The sequence below is a fragment of the Pristiophorus japonicus genome, chromosome 3 (assembly GCF_044704955.1).
Source record: "Pristiophorus japonicus isolate sPriJap1 chromosome 3, sPriJap1.hap1, whole genome shotgun sequence".
Classification (NCBI taxonomy): domain Eukaryota; kingdom Metazoa; phylum Chordata; class Chondrichthyes; family Pristiophoridae; genus Pristiophorus; species Pristiophorus japonicus.
In genome coordinates, this window is record NC_091979.1 from 185543610 (window position 1) to 185568423 (window position 24814).

General features: G+C 54.3%; 2 protein-coding genes across 3 annotated transcripts in view; both read left to right on the forward strand.

The window, feature by feature from the left end:
• The window catches only part of orc2 (origin recognition complex, subunit 2), a 309274-nt gene extending 297559 nt beyond the window's left edge, over positions 1 to 11715 (forward strand). Inside the window, exons 2-13 of the mRNA XM_070876093.1 lie at positions 589 to 621; positions 2380 to 2434; positions 2712 to 2890; positions 3356 to 3454; positions 3846 to 3955; positions 7862 to 7994; positions 8334 to 8430; positions 8644 to 8790; positions 9352 to 9523; positions 9928 to 9989; positions 10395 to 10513; positions 11131 to 11715. Of these exons, the coding sequence (XP_070732194.1) occupies positions 598 to 621; positions 2380 to 2434; positions 2712 to 2890; positions 3356 to 3454; positions 3846 to 3955; positions 7862 to 7994; positions 8334 to 8430; positions 8644 to 8790; positions 9352 to 9523; positions 9928 to 9989; positions 10395 to 10513; positions 11131 to 11217 (1284 nt within the window). The 5' untranslated portion in view covers positions 589 to 597 and the 3' untranslated portion in view covers positions 11218 to 11715. The remainder of the gene's footprint in view (positions 1 to 588; positions 622 to 2379; positions 2435 to 2711; positions 2891 to 3355; positions 3455 to 3845; positions 3956 to 7861; positions 7995 to 8333; positions 8431 to 8643; positions 8791 to 9351; positions 9524 to 9927; positions 9990 to 10394; positions 10514 to 11130) is intronic.
• Positions 1 to 24814, forward strand: part of LOC139260025 (CASP8 and FADD-like apoptosis regulator) — a 214536-nt gene that overhangs the window by 27081 nt on the left and 162641 nt on the right. The window lies entirely within an intron of this gene.

A 24814-nucleotide genomic window follows, 5' to 3' on the forward strand; every position in this document is an offset into this window, starting at 1 on the left:
CTCCCTCCCCCCCCTCACACTCCCTCCCCCCCCTCACACTCCCTCCCCCCCCTCACACTCCCTCCCCCCCCTCACACTCCCTCCCCCCCCTCACACTCCCTCCCCCCCCTCACACTCCCTCCCCCCCCTCACACTCCCTCCCCCCCCTCACACTCCCTCCCCCCCCTCACACTCCCTCCCCCCCCTCACACTCCCTCCCCCCCCTCACACTCCCTCCCCCCCCTCACACTCCTTCCCCCCCCCCCTCACACTCCCTTCCCCCCCCCCCCCTCACACTCCCTCCCCCCCCTCAGTCATGGAGTCCCAGGCTGACGTTTATTTTTCTTTCTCCTCCCTAATCCTGGGCACCACTGCGCGTTGCAGCCAGGACCACCTGGTCGGTGTGATTTCAGAAACTGCCGGCTGTCTGGGAGGCAGGTTTCATGTTTGGAATGAAACAGCACTGAGTTTATTCCCTTGCTGTCTCCCAGTCCCAGCATTGCATGGATTCAATCCTCGGGCAAAAACTTCATCTTCCAGCCCTCTTTATTTATGCCTGCTAAATCCCATTCTGGAGATTGAAGAAATCTGTGTAATTTTGTTTTCCCAGGACAGTCGATGCAGAGCAAGACCTCGTCCAAGGTGAGAAGGAGTGGAAAGTCATCTATCCGCCCCGGTGTTACAGGGTAACGAATGAGACATGCTCATGGGATCAATTATGGGCAATCTCCAGTCAGAGCAGATCTCCTTCTCTAACCCTTGCTGTACCTGCCCTGGGATGTTTGATGGGACAGTATAGAGGGAGTTTTACTCTGTATCTAACCCGTGCTGTACCTGAAATAAAAACAGAAAATGCTGGAAATCTCAACAGATCAGGCAGCATCTGTGGAGAGAAAAACAGAGTTAATGTTTTAGGTCGATGACCCTTCATCAGAACTGGCGAATATTCGAAGAGAACAGATTCTTAAAGAGCACTGCAAGGGGGGAGGGGAAGAGAAGAAAGTAGAAAAGGGAAGATCTGTGATAGGGTGGAAGGCAAGAGAAATTAGAGAGACAAAGGGGGTGATGGGCCGAATTGAAATGGCAGTAGTTAGAAAAGGGTTAGTTCAGCTAGGGTATGAATGGTGGAATAATGACCGGCTGCCATTGGAGACAGAGAAAAAAAAAACATAAGATCAACATCGGGGGTGGGGTGGGGGGGGGGGGGAGAAGGGAGCCAAAAATGGGCAGAGGCTAAGATCTGAAATTGTTGAACTCGATGTTGAGTCCAGAATGCTGTAAAGTGCCTAAACGAAAGATGAGGTGCTGTTCCTCGAGCTTGCGTTGAGCTTCATTGGAACAGTGTAGGAGGCTGAGGATGGAGATATGGGGAATTAAAGTGACAGGCAACTGGAAGCTCAGGGTCAGGCTTACAGACTGAACGGGGATGCTCTGCAAAGTGGCCACCCAATCTGCTTTTGGTCTTCCCAATGTAGAGGAGATCACGTCGTGAGCAGCGAATACAGTATACTAGGCCAACATCCCAAGCATTGAAGCACTGACCACACTTGATCAGCTCCACTGAGCAGGCCACATCGTTGGCATGCCAGACACGAGACTCCCAAAGCAAGTGCTGTACTCTGAGCTCCCTTACGGCAAACGAGCCAAAGGTGGGCAGAGGAAACGTTACAAGGACACCCTCAAAGCTTCCCTGAAAAAGTGCAATATCCCCACCGAGTCCCTGGCCAAAGATCGTCCTAAGTGGAGGAAGTGCATCCGGAAGGGCACTGAGCACCTCGAGTCTCATCCCCGAGAGTATGCAGAAATCAAGTGCAAGCAGCGGAAAGAGCGTGTGGCAAACCTGTCCCACCCTCCCTTACCCTCAACAACTATCTGTCCCACCTATGACCGGGACTGTGGTTCTCATACTGGATTGTTCAGCCACCTGAGGATTCATTTTAAGAGTGGAAGCAAGTCTTCCTCGATTCCGAGGGACTGCCTATGATGATACTAAATTGAAAGAAGTACAAGTAAATCGCTGTTTCACCGTGCTGTACCTGCCCTGGGAGCGTTTGATGCGACAGTGTAGAGGGAGCTTTACTCGGTATCTAAACCGTGCTGTAACTGACTCCGGGACTCTGGTTCTAATCCCGGTGATGTGAGTACCACCGGTGAGCGTCACAGAAGGAAGCTATCGGCCTGAACCTATAAGCTGGTAAGACTGGCAATGGTCACTGGGCCGAACAGGGACGATTGATTCTCTGACTCGCTGTATTTTGGTCAGGGGGCTGTCCAGTGTCAGTTGGAGTATTGGGTGTGGTCAGTGCGTGTTCCGGATGGGGTGCACAGGACGATGGACTGTTCCAGAAGGACATCTTGTGTTGGTTCAGTGTGTTCTGAGCTGAGTTTTCTGCCCCACAGTGCAAGAGGCAGTTTGTGTCGACCACCCCTTACAGGCTGAGGAAAAGGATGACCGGTGAGTGGGGAGGGCGAGGGTGATGGAGGTCTGTGGGGAGGGTTTCTACGAGTCTGTCAGGTGGTGGGGGATATTGACACTTTCCAGTGTTTTAAAAATTATACTGGAACCAATGAGGCGACCCAACATTTTATTGAATCTCGAGGGAGGTGCTCCGTGTCAGTGGCGGGGGGGGAGAGAAGGGAGGGAGGGGCTGAGTGTCCCATATCTGGGGGTGGGAGAGAGGCAGGCTTGTTGCCCCTCTGACTGACTGACAAGCCATGATTGTTTGATCCAGGCTCGGCCGATCTGAGCGATAACAGTGAGAGTGATTACTCGTCTTCAGACTCTGAAGAGGGAGAGGAGAATTCCCCAGGAGGAGCCAGCGATCGGAGGCCGGTGCTTGAAGCAGTGACGTCGGCCCCAGCTCTAGCTCCAGGCAAAACCCCAGCCAAGAAATCCAGGAAGCCTGCCCAGGTAGGTCCGGCCCAGCTTGGCTGGTGAGTTTGGTGTGACCAGGGACTGAGGGGGAAAGATGTTGCTCCGGGGACAGGACTGGGTCCGGATGCTACCCCCTCCCCCACGCCTGGGGGCTTGTTTCACCCTGAGGGACCCTCCTGCTTCTTGTGACGAGATCAGTTGCTCGTATTGAGAGCTGGGTCAGAGCAGCCTAGGCTCGGGCCCGAGGTGTTTGTTCTACCCTAAGGGCGATGGGATTGCCATGTTGTTGGCGAGTAGATTGCTGTTGGCTTTAATGCTGGGTGGTTTAGCCCCTATTTTATAAGGCAGCTTGTATTTTTTGCCACAGTACCTGTGCTGATAATTCCCGGGGTTGATTATTTATCTCTCAGTAGTTTCTGTGCTGACAGGAAGACGCGATGCACCATTCTGACTCAGTCACTGGGTTCATGCAAGTTGCTGATGTTTCTTTTTCTCTTCAAGCCAAGCCTTGTTGAGCTGTACTTCGAAGCTCACAGCAGTTCAAAGGTCCTGACCTCTGACCGGACATTACAGAAGCTGCAGACCCCAAAGCTGGATCAGGTATGTGTCATATTGGGGTGTTATTTCAAGTCTGAGATTGATAGATTTTAGTGAGGCAAGGTTAATAAGGTATATGGAATCAAGGCATTTAGATAGAGCTAAGATACGATCAGCCATGATCTAATCAAACAACGCAACAGACTCCAGGGCTGAAGGACCTACTCCTGTTCCTATGTTGAATGGATCGAGGGTCGCGATGGAGGTTTGCAGTGGGGGATGTGATGGGTGGGGTATCTGAAGGAGACTGTCATGACTGTCAATATTCAGTGCTGTCCTCTGGCTGTGGGAGGTCCTAGATTCCCTGTGGCCATGCTCCACGTGCGGGTCAAGCTCTAGTAGAACGTGCAGGGTCCCCATACGCTGTAACCTGACCGTTTCCATCCTGATTCAGGAGACCTTGGCGAGGCTGCTGTGTGACGACAATTTGCCCTTTGTAGGGGAGCTCAGGCAGCTCAACATGGAACATGAAAAACTCTTTCACAAGTGGATGCTGCAAACACAGTGAGTACAGTGTGCGAGGCCCTCAGTGCAGAAAGTAGTGTGTGAACACAACTGTGCGAGGGCCTCGGTGCAGAGAGTAGTGCGAACACATGTGCGAGACCCTCGGTTCAGAGAGTAGTGCGAACGCAAGCGTGCGAGATCCTTGCTGTCGAGACTATTGAGCGAACGCAAGGTGTGCGAGGCCCTTGGTGCAGTGTAAAGCCTAAAGAGGTGAGGGACAATATAAGACTAAAAGAAAAAGCATACAAAAATGCAAAAACTAGCATCGATCCTGGCGCATGGGAAAGATACAAACAACAGCAAAGGGTCACTGAACAGATAGTAAAAGCTACAAAAAGGGAGTATGAAAAGAAACTTGCAGGGGATATCAAAATCAACACCAAGAATTTTTACAATTCTATTCGGAAAAAGAAGATAGTCTTGAAAATTGAAAGTGATATTGTCAATGATCAGGAAATAGTGAATCTATTGAATAATTGTTTTGTGTCAGTATTTTAAGTGGAGGAAGAGGATAGCATGCTCTAAATCCAAAGGAAACTAATATTGAATCAGGGACGGGGATTCAATAAAATTAACACATGTAAAATTACAGTAATGAAGAAAATAATGGCACTAATGAGTGACAAATCTCTTCGACCGGATGGTTTCCATCCCAGGTTTTAAATTAAGTAGGTGAGCACATTGCAGATGCCCTAACCATAATCTTTCAAAGTTCTCTCGATTGGAAAATGGTGTGGACTTCCAGAATGCATTTGATAAAGTTCCAGAAGATATTTGACAGAGTTTGCTAAAGTTGAAGCCCAAGGAATTGAAGGCAAATTATTGACCTGGTTAGGAAATTGGCTGAGTGGCAGGAGACAGAGTATGGATAATGGATAGGTAATCTAATTGGAGGGATGTGACCAGTGATGTCCCGCAGGGATCTGTGTTGGGGCTTCCACACTATTTATTAACAACTTAGATGATGGAATTGAAAGCCACATATCCAAGATGGCCAATGACACAAAGATAGAAACATGGAAAATAGGTGCAGGAGTAGGCCATTCAGCCCTTTGAGCCTGCACCACCATTCAATAAGATCATGGCTGATCATTCCCTCAGTACCCCTTTCCTGCTTTCTCTCCATAACCCTTGATCCGTTTAGCCGTAAGGGCCATATCTAACTCCCTCTTGAATATATCCAATGAACTGGCATCAACAACTCTCTGTGGTAGGGAATTCCACAGGTTAACAACTCTGAGTGAAGAAGTTTCTCCTCATCTCAGTCCTAAATGGCCTACCCCTTATCCTAAGACTATGTCCCTTGGTTCTGGACTTCCCCAAACTCGGAAACATTCTTCCCGCATCTAACCTGTCCAGTCCCGTCAGAATCTTATACGTTTCTATGAGATCCCCTCTCATCCTTCTAAACTCCAATGTATAAAGGCCCAGCTGATCCAGTCTCTCCTCATATGTTAGTTCAGCCATCCCTGGAATCAGTCTGGTGAACCTACGCTGCACTCCCTCAATAGCAAGAACGTCCTTCCTCAGATTAGGAGACCAAAACTGAACACACTATCCCAGATGAGGTCTCACCAAGGCCCTGTACAACTGCTCCTATACTCAAATCCCCTAGCTATGAAGGCCAACATACCATTTGCCTTCTTCACCGCCTGCTGTACCTGCATGTCAACTTTCAATGATTGATGAACCATGACACCCAGGTCTCGTTGCATCTCCCCTTTTCCTAATCGGCTGCCATTCAGATAATATTCTGCCTTCGTGTTTTTGCCCCCAAAGTGGATAACCTCACATTTATCCACTGCAGTTGCCCACTCACCTAACCTGTCCAAGTCACCCTGCAGCCTCTTAGCGTCCTCCTTAGAGCTCACACCGCCACCCAGTTTAGTGTCATCTGCAAACTTGGAGATATTACACTCAATTCCTTCATCCAAATCATTAATGTATATTGTAAAGAGCTTGGGTCCCAGCACTGAGCCCTGCAGCACTCCACTAGTCACTGCCTGCCATTCCGAAAAGGACCAGTTTATCCCGACTCTCTGCTTCCTGTCTGCCAACCAGTTCTCTATCCACGTCAGTATATTACCATGTGCTTTGATTTTGCACACCAATCTCTTGTGTGGGACCTTGTCAAAAGCCTTTTGAAAGTCCAAATACACCACGTCCACTGGTTCTCCCTTGTCCATTCTGCTAGTTACATCCTCAAAAAATTCCAGAAGGTTCGTCAAGCATGATTTTCCTTTCATAAATCCATGCTGACTTGGACCGATCCTGTCACTGCTTTCCAAATGCGCTGCTATTTCATCCTTAATGATTGATTCCAACATTTTCCCCGCTACTGATGTCAGGCTAACCGGTCTATAATGACCTGTTTTCTCTCCTTTTTTTAAAAAGTGGTGTTACATTAACTACCCTCCAGTCCATGGGAACTGATCCAGAATCGATAGACTGTTGGAAAATGATCACCAATGCATCCACTATTTCTAGGGCCACTTCCTTAAGTACCCTGGGATGCAGACTATCAGGCCCTGGGGATTTATCAGCCTTCACTCCCATCAATTTCCCTAACACAATTTCCTGCCTAATGAGGATATCCTTCAGTTCCTCCTTCTCACTAGACTCTCGGTCCCCTAGTACATCTGGAAGGTTATGTGTCTTCCTTCGTGAAGACAGAACCAAATAGGCGGCATTGTAAGCAGTGTAGGTAGAAGCATACAATTACAAAAAGATTTTAAAAGATTAAACAAATGGGAAAAACTCTAACAAATGGATTTCAATGTAGGCAAATGTGAGGTAATCCACATTGGACCTAAAAAGAAAAGAACAGGGTACTTTCTAAATGGTGAAAATCTCGATACAGTGCAGGTCCAAAGAGACTTGGGGGCCCAGGTACATGGATCATTAAAATGTCACGGACAGGTACAGAAAATAATCAAAAAGGCAAATGGAATGCTGGCCTTTATATCTAGAAGGATGGAATACAGGGGATAGAAGTTATGGGACAGCTATACAAAGCCCTGATTAGACCACACCAGGAGTACTGTGAGCAGTTCTGGGCACTACACCGTAGGAAGGATACATTGGCCTTATAGGGAGTGCAGCGTAGGTTTACCAGAATGATACCTGGACTTAATTTGTGTAATCTCTCCTCATAATTCAAGATTTTATTCCCTGGTGTTTAGAAGGTTAAGAGGTCATTTGATCGAAGTTTTCAAGATTTTATGGGGAGCTGATAGGCTAGATGGAGAGAAACTATTTCCACTGGTTGGAGAGTCTAGCATTAGGAGGTCCCTTGACTAAAAATTAGAGCCAGGCCTTTCAGGAGTGAAGTTAGGAAACACTTCTACATGCAAATGATGGAAGTTTGGAACTCTCTTCTGCAAATGGCAATCGATGCTAGGTCAATTAATTTTAAATCAGAGCTGGATAGATTTTTTGTTAACCAAAGGTGTATTGAGGATTATGGGGCAAAGGTTGGTAAATGGAGCTCGGTCACAGATCAGCCATGATCTCATTGAATGATGGAACAAGCTCGAGGGGTGAAATGGCCGACTCCTGTTCTTATGTTCCTAACTCAGGACAAGTTCTTATGAACTTCCCCCACCCCCCTTTCCTGGTGTTTGGATAGTTCCTGAGGATTACCCCGTCTTTCCCCCACCCCCCAACATCCTCCTGAAGGCACTGACTCAGACTGGATACATCTCCACAGGAGCTGGCTGTTGTGGCCTGGACAATTGAGTGATCAGCCATGATCTCATTGAATAAAGGAACAGGCTCAAGGGGCTAAATAGCCTACTCCTGTTCCTATGTGAGAGGCCCTCAGTGCAGAGGGTACTGTGTCTGAACATGGATTGCCGGTGTTGCCCAGTGATTTGTGCCTTTGTCCTCCCTCCCTCCCTCCCTCAGGTTGGGGTTCAGCCTCGTGTTGTACGGACTCGGCTCCAAGAGGGAGTTGCTGGAAGAGTTCCGCTGTCGGATGCTGGAGGGCACTGTCCATTTGGTAGTAAATGGATTCTTCCCGAGTATTACTCTTAAATCTGTGAGTATTCGCGGAGGAACAACATGAAGTAAAGAGACATCTGGGGACAAGGCCTAGGGCACGGATTAGATGAAGTTTCAAACTAAAAGTGAGCCCCAGGCATGCGGACTCCTGGTCCTCCACTCGCCCCTCCTTGTCCTCGTGACAGAATCCTCCCCCTCCTTGCCTGTGCATTGATTGGGATCCCTGTCACGGACCGGGCAGTGATCAGGGGGTTGTGCAGGGGCTGCACAGGGGTGGGGGTCGAGGGGTTGGTGAGCTGGGCGGGGGTGGGGCAGGAGCGCCGTGCAGGGGGATGGAGCCACGTTCATGTGTAACTGAACAATTATTGTGCCGCAGATTCTGAACTCTATAACAGAAGAAATTTTACAATATGAAGGAAGCTTCCGGAACCCTGTGGACCAAATGGATTTCATCGTTGAGGCATTTAAGGAGGGTGTGTATTTGCAGGGCTTTCTCACTGTTTGTAATTCGTGTGTCTTAGAGCCATGTCACTGGTAGGGAGCGGAGGAAGATGGCGTGACGCGGGTGGGAGGGTGAGCTGACGTGTCGACGGAGAGGAGCTTGACATCGGTGTTTTTCTGAGCCCTGGGGTCTGTGATGTTTAGAGAGCAGTTGAAGTTTATTGCTGTGCGTTTCTCCCCCTCAGATTCCAAGCTCGATCTTTATCTTCTGATCCATAGCATTGATGGGCAGATGCTGCGAGGGGACCGGAACCAGCAGATACTGAGCCAGCTCACTGCCGTCCCTGGCATCCACCTCATCGCCTCCATTGATCACCTGAATGCTCCTCTGAGTGAGTGTATCAACCTCCGATTGCTGGATCCGAACGTGAATGGGAGGCTGAGGGCAAGGTTCAGACCAGCTCTATCCCCAGTGTCAGACCGGGAGCCTCGATGGGACTGAGGAATCCCAGACCGCCAGGAATGGTTCCTGGCCTGTGGCCTGGCTCACTGCCTCTCACTGTGACTAGGCCGTCCTTGTGGGTACGGGCTGTGCAGTGTGTGTATATGTGTGGGGTTGGTGAGGGAGTGGGGAAAGTGTGTGGGGGGGGAGGGAGCGTGGGGTGGTGGGAAGAGTCTGGGGGTGGGAGGCGAGTGTCTGTTTGGGGGGGGAAGGGGTGGGCGATGGAGAGTCTGTGTCTATCTGGGAGGGTGAGTGTGGGGTGGGGACTCTGTCTATGGAGATGGAGTCTCTGACTGAGGGGGGTGGTGTGTTGGATGTTGGAGTGACCCTGTATGGTGGGTGGGGAGGGGAGTGTGTTTGTGTGGTGTGCGGATGTGTCTCGGAGAGGGTGGGTGTGTGTGGGGGGTAAAGTTGGGGAAACCATGTCTGACCTGCAGTTCCTGTTTGACAGTGTGGGATCAGACACGGAGCTGTCTCTTTAACTGGCTGTGGTATGACGTGACGACCTTTAAACCCTACACGGAGGAGACCTCGTACGAGAACTCGCTGTTGGTCCGACAGTCGGAAGCGTTGGCACTGAGTTCGCTGACTCACGTACTGCGCAGCCTCACTCCCAACGCCAGGTAACAGGCGCAAGGTTGGGTCAGAATCCGGGTAGCAGGGTTTGAAGGGGCGGGGCGCTCGCGGGGGTTTGAAGGGGTGGGGGCTCGCGGGGCGGGGGTTTAAAGGGGCGGGGGTTTAAAGGGGCGGGCGCTCACTGGGTATCAGGACCCCTGGGGTTAAAGGGATGGTAGGGATTTGGTCAAGTTTGTTTCTGGCCTTTACCTGATGTACCCAGCTAGTGGTGGGGAGTGGGTTAGGCTGGGTGGGCACTAACCTGCCAATATTACGGGTGGGTAGGAGCTGAACATGACCCATACAGTGGGATTGAATGTATCTGTTGGACTCTCGGTGTTTAAGTTAATTTTGAAGAACCCGGAGCTGGATCTCAGGCTGACTCTGCCTCTCTCACTTTGTTCTGCCGCAGGGGAATATTTAAACTCTTGGCTCAGTTCCAGTTGGAAAACAAGGATAACTCGTATTACCCAGGTAAAGGCGGGGGGGGGGAGGGGGGAGGGAAAGAGTGTGGTGGAGTGGGGTGGGGGAGGGATCGATGCTCCACACCCCAGGTATGGGTTCAGGTTCCGTGGCAGGCAAAGTTAAAGAGCAAAACCCAACCTGTCCGAACCTCGAATACTTGTTGCCTGCCCCAAACAATTGCCGCATGGCATAATACCAGGATGACGTGTAACTCCTATGGGCTCCCAGCCTGAGGCTTCGCCAGCGCCTGTATGTTGGGTGTCTGCTGCGGGAGCTATCAGTGTTTCCGGTCAAGGCCGAGTCCTGTCAGTCGGTCATTGATTCTCGGAAGATGGGTTGAGTGCCTGGCCGTGGGGCTGTGTGTACCTGGGAGCAGAATCCAGCTAATGTCACTCTTCACTCTCTCTCCATCAGGCTTGTCCTTTCAGGATTTCTATCAGCGATGTCGTGAGGCCTTCCTGGTGAACAGCAACCTCACTCTGCGGGCACAGCTCACCGAGTTCAGAGATCACAAACTGATCAAGAATAAAAAGGTGAGGTATAGTCCACCCTATGTACACGCCTGAGCAAGGTGAGATATAGTTCCCCCCCTCTCCCTTGCACACCCGAGTCAGGTGAGGTACAGTCCTGCCCCTGCGTACACGTCTGAGCCAGGTGAGGTACAGTCCCTCCCGCCTACAGCCCCGAGTCGGGTGAAGGTAGTCCCTCTGGCTGTCCAGGCTATCTCACACACTCCTACAAGATGACCTTTAATATAATTGAGATTTCCCCCCTCCCTCACTAATTGGGACTCATGTTGTTTGCATTTAATCTCTGAACTCTGAAGTAGCAGAGGGTACTGGTCAGTAATCCTGCCGGAGCAGGATTCTGCCTAATTTTACCCCTCCCCCAATTTAGGGAGGCTGTGGCCAATCATAACCCCAAGTGTTGCTCTACCTAGGACAGCTAACTCACCGTGGGTGGGGCCAGGGGCCTTCCTTGAAGATCGGGGTACTGTTGAGCATGTCTTTGCTCATCACTGGGGGGAAAATGAGAGCACTTTCTCTTAACCATGGCTCCTCTGCAACCATGGTGAACAGTTGAAGTTTGTAGTTGGACCTGCCAGAGTGCGTCTTTGCCTGAAGGATGTGTTGCTGTTTTAATCTGCCAGGGTACTGATGGCGTCGAGTATCTCGTCATTCCTGTCGACATGGCGACACTGAGCGACTTCCTCGAAATGGAGAATAAGGAGAACTAGATTGAAGGGGTAGATTCTACAGATTAGATGACCGGCTGCAGAATTCTAGGAACGAGGAAATCCCGGACTCCAATTACCCGAACGCAATCAGTGCCTTGTGTTTGATGTGAATGATAAGAATGGAAATGCCACGCAGCCTTCAAGTCCGGTGACCTTCTCCCGTGGCCCTTGGCATGCCAGCCCAAGTGCCTGGTAACCAGGTTACCCTTCCGCTTGTATGCAAGTTCCTGGAGTGAGACCCTCTATTCAGAGGGTGGTGGGGGTTGTCTGAGCACTGTCACTGCCTCCTCGGCAGACAGGTACTTTTTAGCAGGGTGGTCTGTTTCAATCAGTCGGGTGAGATGCTCATCTAGGTGTACTGCCAGTGTAATGCTCTTTCTCTGTAGTTTAAAATCCAACTCCTGTTTGTTTGTGTCCCTCACACTGTTGATGTTGCTGCTGTTGCTTTCAAAGATTTGTAAAAATTTCTATTAAAGGTATTTTTCTCACTACCAACAACTGTAGTTTGTTGAAACTGGGACTTGGCATACCACCTCCTCCCTCCCCTGTCACATCGCCCCATCCCCCATCACAATGCCAAGTGAGTGTGAAATATATCAGACCCACCTCCTACAGCCTTGATTGACCCTGTGCCCACTAAACTGCTGACCACCTCATTGCTCATTGTAAACCCTCTCCACAGATAGTCTTCCCCTCCCATTGAAAACTGCAGTCATCACGTCCCTGCTCATAAATCCCACCCTTGCTCCCTCCATCCTTGCCAATTGCTCCTAAGCCCACCTACCTGAGAGTAAACTAGCAAGAAATATAAAAACAGATAGTAAGAGTTTTTACTGCAAGGGACCTACGTTTGTCTTCACTAATCTTTTTCTCTTCACATATCTATAGAAGCTTTTGCAGTCAGTTTTTTATGTTCCCGGCAAGCTTCTTCTCATACTCTATTGTCCTCCTCTGCTGAATTCTAAATTTCTCTCAGTCCTCAGCTCTGCTGCTTTTTTCTGGCCAATTTTATATGCCTCTTCCTTGGATTTAACACTATCCTTAATTTCCCTTGTTAGCCATGGCTGAGCCACTTTCCCCGTTTTATTTTTACTCCAGACAGGGATGTACAATTGCTGGAGTTCATCCCTGTGATCTTTAAATGTTTGCCATTGCCTATCCACCGTCAACCCTTTAAGAATCATTTGCCAGTCTATTCTAGCCAATTCACGCCTCAAACCATCGAAGTTACCTTTCCTTAAGTTCAGGACCCTAGTCTCTGAATTAACTGTGTCACTCTCCATCCTAATATAGAATCCTACCATATTATGATCACTCTTCCCCAAGGGATCTCACACAACAAGATTGCTAATTAGTCCTTTCTCATTATACATCACCCAGTCGAGGATGGCCAGCTCCCTAGTTGGTTCCTCGACATATTGGTCTAGAAAACCATCCCTAATACACTCCAGGAAATCCTCCTCCACTGCATTGCTACCAGTTTGGTTAGCTCAATCAATATGTAGATTAAAGTCACCCATGATAACTGCTGTACCTTTATTGCACGCATCCCTTATTCCTTGTTTGATGCTGTATCCAACCTTACTACTACTGTTTGGTGGTCTGTACACCACTCCCACTAGCGTTTTCTGCCCCTTGGTATTCCGCAGCTCCACCCATACTGATTCCACATCATCCAAGCTAATGTCCTTTCTTACTATTGCATTAATTTCCTCCTTAACCAGCAATGCCACCCCGCCTCCTCTTCCTTTCTGTCTATCCTTCCTAAATGTTGAATACCCCTGGATGTTGAGTTCCCAGTCTTGGTCACCCTGGAGCCATGTCTCTGATGCCAATTACATCATACCTGTTAACTGCTATCTGTGCAGTTAATTCGTCCACCTTATTCCGAATACTCCTCACATTGAGGCACAGAGCCTTCAGGATTGACTTTCTAACATACTTTGCCCCTTTAGAATTTTGCTGCAATGTGGCCCTTTTTGCTTTTTACCTTGGGTTTCTCTGCCCTCCACTTTTACTCATCTCCTTTCTGTCTTTTGCTTTTGTCTCCTTTTTGTTTCCCTCTGTCTCCCTGCATAGGTTCCCATCCCCCTGCCATATTAGTTTAACTCCTCCCCAACAGCACTAGCAAAGACTCCCCCTAGGACATTGGTTCTGGTCCTGCCCAGGTGCAGACCGTCCGCTTTGTACTGGTCCTACCTCCCCCAGAACCAGTTCCAATGTCCCAGGAATTTGAATCCCACTCCTCAAGCCATGTATTCATCTGAGCTATCCTGCGATTCCTACTCTGACTAGCACGTGGCACTGGTAGCAATCCTGAGATTACTACTTTTGAGGTCCTATTTTTTAATTTAGCTCCTAGCTCCCTAAATTCGTGTTGTAGGATCTCTTCCCATTTTTACCTAAATGCACCACAACAACTGGCTGTTCACCCTCCCTTTTCAGAATGCCCTGCACCCGCTCCGAGACATCCTTGACCCTTGCACCAGGGAGGCAACATACCATCCTGGAGTCTCGATTGCGGCCGCAGAAACCTCTATCTATTCCCCTTACAATTGAATCCCCTTTCACTATAGCTCTCCCACTCTTTTTTCCTGCCCTCTTGTGCAGCAGAGGCACCCACGGTGCCATGAACTTGGCTGCTTATGCCCTCCCCTGATGAGTCATCCCCCTCAACAGTACCCAAAGCGGTGTATCTGTTTTGCAGGGGGATGACCACAGGGGACCCTGCACTACCTTCCTTGTACTGCTCTTCCTGTTGGTCATCCATTCCCTATCTTGCTGTCTTACCTTTTCCTGCGGGAAGACCAACTCACTAAATGTGCTATTCACTTCATTCTTAGCATCGTGCATGCTCCAGAGTGAATCCACCCGCAGCTCCAGTGCCGCAATGCGGTCCATCAGGAGCTGCAGGCGGATGCACTTCCCGCACACGTAGTCTTCAGGGACACTGGAAGTGTCCCTGACTTCCCACATAGTGCAGGAGGAGCATAACATGTGTCCGAGCTCTCCTGCCATGAATTAACCCTTGGATAAACTTAATTTGGCAACAACAATGCTAAAAGGTTACTTACTGATAAAGAAAAACTACTTACCAATCACTTACCCTCTTGGCTGTGATGTCACCTTTTGATTTCTTTCTACTTTTTTGCCTTCTCTCCCTGCAGCAGCATCGGTAGGCCTCTCCGACGTCCCCGGACTCCCTGCTGCTCGCACTCCCGTCTCTCCGACGTGTTGGGCCTTTTGTAGGCCTCCGACGTCCCCGGACTCCCTGCTGCTCGCCTACAAAAGGAGGGAGAAAGCCGGAATCTATAAAACAGTTAGCCTAACATCTGTTGTTGGGAAAATGCTGGAGTCCATTATTAAGGAAGCAGTAGCAGGACATTTGGAAAAGCATAATTCAATCAAGCAGAGACAGCATGGTTTTATGAAAGGGAAATCATGTTTGACAAATTTGCTGGAGTTCTTTCAGGATGTAATGAGCAGGGTAGATAAGGGGGAAACCAGTGGATGTGGTGTATTTGGATTTCCAGAAGGCATTCGATAAGGTGCCACATAAAAGATTACTGCACAAGATAAGAGCTCACAGGGTTGGGGATAATATATTAAGCATGGATGGAGGATTGGCTAATTAACAGAAAACGGAGGGTCGGTATAAATGGGTCATTTTCCAGTTGGCAAACAGTGACTCTTGGGATGCCACAAGGATTGGTGCTGGGGCCTCAACTATTTACAATATATATTAAATTACTTGAATGAAGGGACCAAGTGTAATGTCGTCAAGTTTGCTGATACAAAGATGGGTGGGAAAGCTAGTTGTGAGGAGGACACAAAGAATCTGCAAAAAGATATAGACAGGCTAAGTGAGTGGGCAAACATTTGGCAGATGGGAGTATAATGTGGAAAAGTGATGTTATCCACTTTGGCAGGAAAAATAAAAAAGCAAATTATTTAAATGGAGAGATATTACAAAGTGCTGCAGTACAGAGGGACCTGGGGGTTCTTGTGCATGAAACACAAAAAGATAGTATACAGGTACAGCAAGTAATGAAGGCAAATTGAATGTTGGCCTTTATTGCAAGGGGGATGGAGTATAAAAGCAGGGAATTCATGCTACAACTGTACAGGGTATTGGTGAGACTACACCTAGAGTACTGCATACAGTTTTGGTCTCATTATTTAAGGAGTGATATACTTGCATTGGAGGCAGTTCAGAGAAGTTTCACCAGGTTGATTCTTGAGATGAAGGGATTGACTTATGAAGAAAGGTTGGGCCTATTGGAGTTTAGAAGAATGATCTTATTGAAACATATAAGATACTGAGGGGGCTCGACAAGGTAGATGCAGAGAGGATGTTTCCACTTGGAGAATCTAGAACTAGGGAGCATAGTTTAAGAATAAGGGGTCGCGGATTTAGAATTGAGATGAGGAGGAATTTCTTCTCCGAAGGTCATAAAACTGGAATTCTCTGCCCCAGAGAGCTGTGGAGGCTGGGTCATTAAATATATTTAAGGTTTAGACAGATTTTTGAACAATAAGGGAATAAAGGGTTATGGGAAGTGGGCAGGAAAGTGGAGCTGAGCCAAGATCAGATCAGCCATGATCTTATTAAATGGCGGAACAGGCTCGAGGGGCCAAATGGCCTATTCCTACTCCTATTTCTTATGTTCTTACATTCCATTTCTTCGCTGAAGTATTTGAATATGTTGTCGCCTTCCAAATCCATGCCCATCTTTCCCACAGCTCCCTCTGATCAGGTTTCCATCCCTGTCACAGCACTAAACCAGTCCTTATCGAAGGCATGAATGACATTCTATGTGTCTAGTAAACTATCACTCCTCAAGCTGACTGCAGCCTTTGGCACAGTTGACCACACCATCATCCTCCAACGTCATGCAACTGGTGGGACTGCACTCGCCTGGTTCCATTCTTATCTATCTAATCGTAGGCAGAGAATCACCTGCAACGGCTTCTCTTCCCGCTCCTGCATCGTTACCTCTGGCGTCCCCCAAGAATGTATCCCGACACTGCCCCTTGGCGAAATCATCCGATAACACAATGTCAGGTTTCACATGTACGCTGACGACACTCAGCACTACCACTCCACTCGACCCCTCCACTGTGTAAATTGTCAGATTGCTTCTCCGACATCCAGCCCTGGATACGCTATTTCCGTCAATTAAATATTGGGAAGACCGAAGCCATTGTTTTCGGTCCCCGCCATGAATTCCATTCTCTAGCCACCGACTCCATTCCTCTCCCTAACATCTGTCTGAGGCCGCAACCTGTGCGTCCTATTTGCCCTGAGCTGAGCCTCCGACCCCATATTCTCTCCGTCACCAAGACTGCTTACTTCCAGCTCTGTAATATTGCCCCTCTCTGTCCATGCGTCAGCTCACCTGCTGCTGCAACCCTCATCCATGCTTTTGTTACCTCCAGACTTGACTACTCCAGTGCTCTCCTGGCTTGCCTCTCATCCTCCATCCCCCCATAAACTTGAAATCAACCTCTGCTGCCCAAATCCTATTTCACACCATTTCCCATCACCCCTGTGCTTGCTGGCATACATTGGCTCCCAGTCCGGCAACAGCTCAAATTAAAAAAGTAAACACTTGTGTTGAAATTCCTCTGGTCTTGCCCCTCCCTATCTCTATAACTGCCTACAGCCCTCCAAAATCTCTGTATTCTGGCCTCTTGTGCAGCCTAATTTCCATTCCCCTAACATTGGTGGACATGCCTTCAGCTGCCTAGGCCCAAAGCTCTGGAATTCCCTCCCTACCGCTCTATCTTTTAGACACTCCTTAAAACTAAGCTTTTGGGTACCTGTCCTCATGTCTCCTTATGTAGCTTGGTGTTTATTTTTGTCTGATAACATGATGGTGAAGCACTGGGATGTTTTACCACATTAAAGGTACCATATAAATGAAAAGTGTTTCCCTAAAGCCTCAGCAGCTCCAGTAATATGGAGCACCACACGAAGGTAAGCTGTGTTGGGATGGGGTAGCAATGAGCAGTACAGCCACATGAGGGCAGTCTGTCACCAGGTGGACTGGCACATACAGTCTGTGTCATTAAATAATACCAGTAACTATTAACTCGCCAAATTGCAAATTCAGAACAAAATTAAATTTCTGATGGAGTACTCTGAACGGATTGAATGCACTGTGAGTGCAACATATTGTCACAGCTCTGGAAATGCCACTTTGTACCTGGGCAGTACAGTCATCTCATTCACATCAACGTCAGTTACCCTGGTGGCTCTCCCCTCAGAGGCTGTCTGCAGAAAATGGAGCCCAATTTGCAGGAAATTCAGTGACTTACATTCCAGTTCCAACAAGGTTTGGTGTACTGAGCTCCAGACTGTAGAAAGGTGCGGAACGTCAGGACAAAGAATCTAGCACCAATGGCGTGATTGGGGCATCAGTACTGAACTTCTCACTTTTTATTTTAACTTTAATTTTCTTCATTTTAGCTTTTCATAACTTGGAGTTGTTTATTAGGTGCCAGTACGCGATTGATTGGTTCATAAATGGTGCAATTAATTGTTCTGACTTTTTGTGCATGTTAATACAGTATAAATTTTAGCCAACTAGCGAGAGATTAACCCTGAGCTATGAAAGATGAGTGCCGTGCAAAAGATCAGGAGTGTGTGGAGTTTAGCATCAGTAATGGTTCAGTCTTAAAGGAAGCTCCACCTTGAGGTAGTAAATTAAGATCATATTTGAGGCATTAAGCTGCGAAGTTTTTTTATTTCTGCACCCTCTGGACTTGGCCCCCAACGCCTCTTTCGCACGCGCAGACTCTTCGGACCCGAAACCGGAAGTGAGGGCCCACGATGAATCTGCATGGAGGCCTTGCTAAAATGTTTTCTGCTGCTGGATTTGCTTCCAGCCTTTGCATTATTGCTGCCTTCAGTGGGAGAGAAAGCATCGGAGATAGTGGGAGGGAGAGACTGACTTGGGGGGGGGGGGGGGAAGAGAGAGACTGACTTGGGGGGAGGGGGGAGAGTGGGGGGGGGGGAGGGAGGGGAGGAGGGAGGGGAGGGGGTGGGTAGAGACAGTGACTGGGGGGAGAGTGAGGGTGACGGGGGAGGGGTTAGAGAGTGACGGGGGAGGGAGAGTGACTGGGGGGAGGGGGGGTGGAAGAGAGTGACTGGGGTGAAGGGGGGGTGGAAGAGAGTGTGAATGGGGTGAGGGGGGGGTGGAAGAGAGTGACTGGGGGGAGGCGGGGTGGAAGAGAGTGACTGGGGGGAGGAGGGGTGGAAGAGAGTGTGAGTGGGGGGAGGGGGGGTGGAAGAGAGTGACTGGGGGGAGGGGGGGTGGAAGAGAGTGTGAGTGGGGTGAGGGAGAGAGTGTGACTGGGGGGAGGGGGTAGAGAGTGACGGGGGAGGGGGGGTGGAAGAGAGAATGACTAGGGGGAAGGGAGAAAGGGTGACTGGGGAGAGGGAGAGAGAGTGATGGGGAGGGGGGAACGTGACGGGGGAGGAGGGAAGTGACTGGGGGGAGGGGGAGAGAAAGTGACTGGGGGAGAGTGAGTGACTGGGGGGGAGGAGGGGAAGAAAGAGTGACGGGGAGGAGGGAGAGTGTGTGACTGGGGGGAGGAGGGAGAGTGAGTGACGGGGGGAGGGGGGAAGAGAGTGACTAGGGGGAGGGGGGAAAGAGAGTGACTAGGGGGAGGGGGGGAAGAGAGTGACTAGGGGGGGAGGGGGAGAGAGTGCGTGACGGAGGGGGGAGAGAATGTCTGGGGCGGGGAGAGTGACTCGGGCGGGGGGGGGGGGGAGAAGGGGAGGAGCGTGAGAGTGGGAGTGGGGGGGAGGAGCGTGAGAGTGAGTGGGGGGAGGAGCGTGAGAGTGAGTGGGGGGAGGAGCGTGAGAGTGAGTGGGGGGAGGAGCGTGAGAGTGAGTGGGGGGAGGAGCGTGAGAGTGAGTGGGGGGAGGAGCGTGAGAGTGAGTGGGGGGAGGAGCGTGAGAGTGAGTGGGGGGAGGAGCGTGAGAGTGAGTGGGGGGAGGAGCGTGAGAGTGAGTGGGGGGAGGAGCGTGAGAGTGAGTGGGGGAGGAGCGTGAGAGTGAGTGGGGGGAGGAGCGTGAGAGTGAGTGGGGGGAGGAGCGTGAGAGTGAGTGGGGGGAGGAGCGTGAGAGTGAGTGGGGGAGGAGCGTGAGAGTGAGTGGGGGGAGGAGCGTGAGAGTGAGTGGGGGGAGGAGCGTGAGAGTGAGTGGGGGGAGGAGCGTGAGAGTGAGTGGGGGGAGGAGCGTGAGAGTGAGTGGGGGGAGGAGCGTGAGAGTGAGTGGGGGGAGGAGCGTGAGAGTGAGTGGGGGGAGGAGCGTGAGAGTGAGTGGGGGGAGGAGCGTGAGAGTGAGTGGGGGGAGGAGCGTGAGAGTGAGTGGGGGGAGGAGCGTGAGAGTGAGTGGGGGGAGGAGCGTGAGAGTGAGTGGGGGGAGGAGCGTGAGAGTGAGTGGGGGGAGGAGCGTGAGAGTGAGTGGGGGGAGGAGCGTGAGAGTGAGTGGGGGGAGGAGCGTGAGAGTGAGTGGGGGGAGGAGCGTGAGAGTGAGTGGGGGGAGGAGCGTGAGAGTGAGTGGGGGGAGGAGCGTGAGAGTGAGTGGGGGGAGGAGCGTGAGAGTGAGTGGGGGAGGAGCGTGAGAGTGAGTGGGGGGAGGAGCGTGAGAGTGAGTGGGGGGAGGAGCGTGAGAGTGAGTGGGGGGAGGAGCGTGAGAGTGAGTGGGGGGAGGAGCGTGAGAGTGAGTGGGGGGAGGAGCGTGAGAGTGAGTGGGGGGAGGAGCGTGAGAGTGAGTGGGGGGAGGAGCGTGAGAGTGAGTGGGGGGAGGAGCGTGAGAGTGAGTGGGGGGAGGAGCGTGAGAGTGAGTGGGGGGGAGGAGCGTGAGAGTGAGTGGGGGGAGGAGCGTGAGAGTGAGTGGGGGGAGGAGCGTGAGAGTGAGTGGGGGGAGGAGCGTGAGAGTGAGTGGGGGGAGGAGCGTGAGAGTGAGTGGGGGGAGGAGCGTGAGAGTGAGTGGGGGGGAGGAGCGTGAGAGTGAGTGGGGGGGAGGAGCGTGAGAGTGAGTGGGGGGGAGGAGCGTGAGTGAGTGGGGGGAGGAGCGTGAGTGAGTGGGGGGAGGAGCGTGAGTGAGTGGGGGGAGGAGCGTGAGAGTGAGTGGGGGGGAGGAGCGTGAGAGTGAGTGGGGGGAGGAGCGTGAGAGTGAGTGGGGGGGAGGAGCGTGAGAGTGAGTGGGGGGGAGGAGCGTGAGAGTGAGTGGGGGGGAGGAGCGTGAGTGAAGTGGGGGGGAGGAGCGTGAGAGTGAGTGGGGGGGAGGAGCGTGAGAGTGAGTGGGGGGAGGAGCGTGAGAGTGAGTGGGGGGGAGGAGCGTGAGAGTGAGTGGGGGGGAGGAGCGTGAGAGTGAGTGGGGGGGAGGAGCGTGAGAGTGAGTGGGGGGGAGGAGCGTGAGAGTGAGTGGGGGGGAGGAGCGTGGAGAGTGAGTGGGGGGGAGGAGCGTGAGAGTGAGTGGGGGGGAGGAGCGTGAGTGAGTGGGGGGGAGGAGCGTGAGTGAGTGGGGGGGAGGAGCGTGAGAGTGAGTGGGGGGGAGGAGCGTGAGAGTGAGTGGGGGGGAGGAGCGTGAGTGAGTGGGGGGGAGGAGCGTGGAGTGAGTGGGGGGGAGGAGCGTGAGAGTGAGTGGGGGGGAGGAGCGTGAGAGTGAGTGGGGGGGAGGAGCGTGAGGGGGGGAGGAGTGAGTGGGGGGGAGGAGCGTGAGAGTGAGTGGGGGGAGGAGCGTGAGTGAGTGGGGGGGAGGAGCGTGAGTGAGTGGGGGGGAGGAGCGTGAGTATGAGTGGGGGGGAGGAGCGTGAGTGGGGGGGGAGGAGCGTGAGTGGGGGGGGAGGAGCGTGAGTGGGGGGGAGGAGCGTGAGTGGGGGGGAGGAGCGTGAGTGGGGGGGAGGAGCGTGAGTGGGGGGGGAGGAGCGTGAGTGGGGGGGAGGAGCGTGAGTGGGGGGGAGGAGCGTGAGTGGGGGGGGAGGAGCGTGAGTGGGGGGGGAGGAGCGTGAGTGGGGGGGGAGGAGCGTGAGTGGGGGGGGAGGAGCGTGAGTGGGGGGGGAGGAGCGTGAGTGGGGGGGGAGGAGCGTGAGTGGGGGGGAGGAGCGTGAGTGGGGGGGGGAGGAGCGTGAGTGGGGGGGGAGGAGCGTGAGTGGGGGGGAGGAGCGTGAGTGGGGGGGGAGGAGCGTGAGTGGGGGGGGAGGAGCGTGAGTGGGGGGGGAGGAGCGTGAGTGGGGGGGGAGGAGCGTGAGTGGGGGGGGAGGAGCGTGAGTGGGGGGGGAGGAGCGTGAGTGGGGGGGGAGGAGCGTGAGTGGGGGGGGGAGGAGCGTGAGTGGGGGGGGAGGAGCGTGAGTGGGGGGGGAGGAGCGTGAGTGGGGGGGGAGGAGCGTGAGTGGGGGGGAGGGAGGAGGGGAAGCGTGAGTGGGGGGGGAGGAGCGTGAGTGGGGGGGGGAGGAGCGTGAGTGGGGGGGGGAGGAGCGTGAGTGGGGGGGAGGAGCGTGAGTGGGGGGGGAGGAGCGTGAGTGGGGGGGGGAGGAGCGTGAGTGGGGGGGGGAGGAGCGTGAGTGGGGGGGGGAGGAGCGTGAGTGGGGGGGGGGAGGAGCGTGAGTGGGGGGGGAGGAGCGTGAGTGGGGGGGGGAGGAGCGTGAGTGGGGGGGGAGGAGCGTGAGTGGGGGGGGAGGAGCGTGAGTGGGGGGGAGGAGCGTGAGTGGGGGGGGGAGGAGCGTGAGTGGGGGGGGAGGAGCGTGAGTGGGGGGGGAGGAGCGTGAGTGGGGGGGAGGAGCGTGAGTGGGGGGGGAGGAGCGTGAGTGGGGGGGAGGAGCGTGAGTGGGGGGGGAGGAGCGTGAGTGGGGGGGGAGGAGCGTGAGTGGGGGGGGAGGAGCGTGAGTGGGGGGGGAGGAGCGTGAGTGGGGGGGGAGGAGCGTGAGTGGGGGGGAGGAGCGTGAGTGGGGGGGGAGGAGCGTGAGTGGGGGGGGAGGAGCGTGAGTGGGGGGGAGGAGCGTGAGTGGGGGGGGAGGAGCGTGAGTGGGGGGGGAGGAGCGTGAGTGGGGGGGGAGGAGCGTGAGTGGGGGGGGAGGAGCGTGAGTGGGGGGGGAGGAGCGTGAGTGGGGGGGGAGGAGCGTGAGTGGGGGGGGAGGAGCGTGAGTGGGGGGGGAGGAGCGTGAGTGGGGGGGGAGGAGCGTGAGTGGGGGGGGAGGAGCGTGAGTGGGGGGGAGGAGCGTGAGTGGGGGGGGAGGAGCGTGAGTGGGGGGGGAGGAGCGTGAGTGGGGGGGAGGAGCGTGAGTGGGGGGGAGGAGCGTGAGTGGGGGGGGAGGAGCGTGAGTGGGGGGGAGGAGCGTGAGTGGGGGGGAGGAGCGTGAGTGGGGGGGAGGAGCGTGAGTGGGGGGGAGGAGCGTGAGTGGGGGGGAGGAGCGTGAGTGGGGGGGAGGAGCGTGAGTGGGGGGGGAGAGGGTGAGTGGGGGGAGGAGGGGAGGGAGAGGAGGGTGAGTGGGGGGAGGAGGGTGAGTGGGGGGAGGAGGGTGAGTGGGGGGAGGAGGGTGAGTGGGGGGAGGAGGGGTGAGTGGGGGGAGGAGGGTGAGTGGGGGGAGGAGGGTGAGTGGGGGGAGGAGGGTGAGTGGGGGGAGGAGGGTGAGTGGGGGGAGGAGGGTGAGTGGGGGGAGGAGGGTGAGTGGGGGGAGAGGGTGAGTGGGGGGAGGAGGGTGAGTGGGGGGAGGAGGGTGAGTGGGGGGAGGGGGTGAGTGGGGGGAGGAGGGTGAGTGGGGGGAGGGGGGGAGGGGTGAGTGGGGGGAGGGGGGTGAGTGGGGGGAGGGGGGGAGGAGGGTGAGTGGGGGGAGTGGGGGGAGGGGGGAGGAGGGTGAGTGGGGGGAGGGGGGAGGGGGGGAGGAGGGTGAGTGAGGGGAGGAGGGTGAGTGAGGGGAGGAGGGTGAGTGAGGGGAGGAGGGTGAGTGAGGGGAGGAGGGTGAGTGAGGGGAGGAGGGTGAGTGGGGGGGAGGAGGGGGGGAGGAGTGTGAGTGGGGGGAGGAGGGGAGGAGTGTGAGTGGGGGGAGGAGGGGAGGAGTGTGAGTGGGGGGAGGAGGGGAGGAGTGTGAGTGGGGGGAGGAGGGGAGGAGTGTGAGTGGGGGGAGGAGGGGAGGAGTGTGAGTGGGGGGAGGAGGGGAGGAGTGTGAGTGGGGGGAGGAGGGGAGGAGTGTGAGTGGGGGGAGGAGGGGAGGAGTGTGAGTGGGGGGAGGAGGGGAGGAGTGTGAGTGGGGGGAGGAGGGGGAGGAGTGTGAGTGGGGGGAGGAGGGGAGGAGTGTGAGTGGGGGGAGGAGGGGAGGAGTGTGAGTGGGGGGAGGAGGGGAGGAGTGTGGGGGGAGGAGGGAGGAGTGTGGAGTGGGGGGAGGAGGGGAGGAGTGTGAGTGGGGGGAGGAGGGAGGAGTGTGAGTGGGGGGAGGAGGGGAGGAGTGTGAGTGGGGGGGAGGAGGGGAGGAGTGTGAGTGGGGGGAGGAGGGGAGGAGTGTGAGTGGGGGGAGGAGGGGAGGAGTGTGAGTGGGGGAGGAGGGGAGGAGTGTGAGTGGGGGGAGGAGGGGGGAGTGTGAGTGGGGGGAGGAGGGGAGGAGTGTGAGTGGGGGGAGGAGGGGGGGAGTGTGTGGTGGGGGGAGGAGGGGAGGAGTGTGAGTGGGGGGAGGAGGGGAGGAGTGTGAGTGGGGGAGGAGGGGAGGAGTGTGAGAGGGGGGGAGGAGGGGAGGAGGGTGAGTGGGGGGAGGAGGGGAGGAGTGTGAGTGGGGGGAGGAGGGGAGGAGAGTGAGTGGGGGGAGGAGGGGAGGAGTGTGAGTGGGGGGAGGAGGGGAGGAGTGTGAGTGGGGGGAGGAGGGGAGGAGAGTGAGTGGGGGGAGGAGGGGAGGAGTGTGAGTGGGGGGAGGAGGGGAGGAGTGTGAGTGGGGGAGGAGGGGAGGAGTGTGAGTGGGGGGAGGAGGGGAGGAGTGTGAGTGGGGGGAGGAGGGGAGGAGTGTGAGTGGGGGGAGGAGGGGAGGAGTGTGAGTGGGGGGAGGAGGGGAGGAGTGTGAGTGGGGGGAGGAGGGAGGAGTGTGAGTGGGGGGAGGAGGGGAGGAGTGTGAGTGGGGGGAGGAGGGAGGAGTGTGAGTGGGGGGAGGAGGGGAGGAGTGTGAGTGGGGGGAGGAGGGGAGGAGTGTGAGTGGGGGAGGAGGGAGGAGTGTGAGTGACGGGGGAGGAGGGGAGGATGTGAGTGACGGGGGGAGGGGAGGAGTGTGAGTGACGGGGGAGGAGGGGAGGAGTGTGAGTGACGGGAGGGAGGGGAGGAGTGTGAGTGACGGGGGAGGGGAGGAGTGTGAGTGACGGGGGGGAGGGGAGGAGTGTGAGTGACGGGGGGGAGGGGGGAGAGAGAGTGACGGGGGGAGGGGGGAAGAGAGAGTGACGGGGGGAGGGGGGAAGAGAGAGTGACGGGGGGGAGGGGGGAAGAGAGAGTGCCGGGGGGGGAGGGGGGAAGAGAGAGTGACGGGGGGGAGGGGGAAGAGAGAGGACGGGGGGGAGGGGGTAAGAGAGTGACGGGGGGAGGGGGGAAGAGAGAGTGACGGGGGGAGGG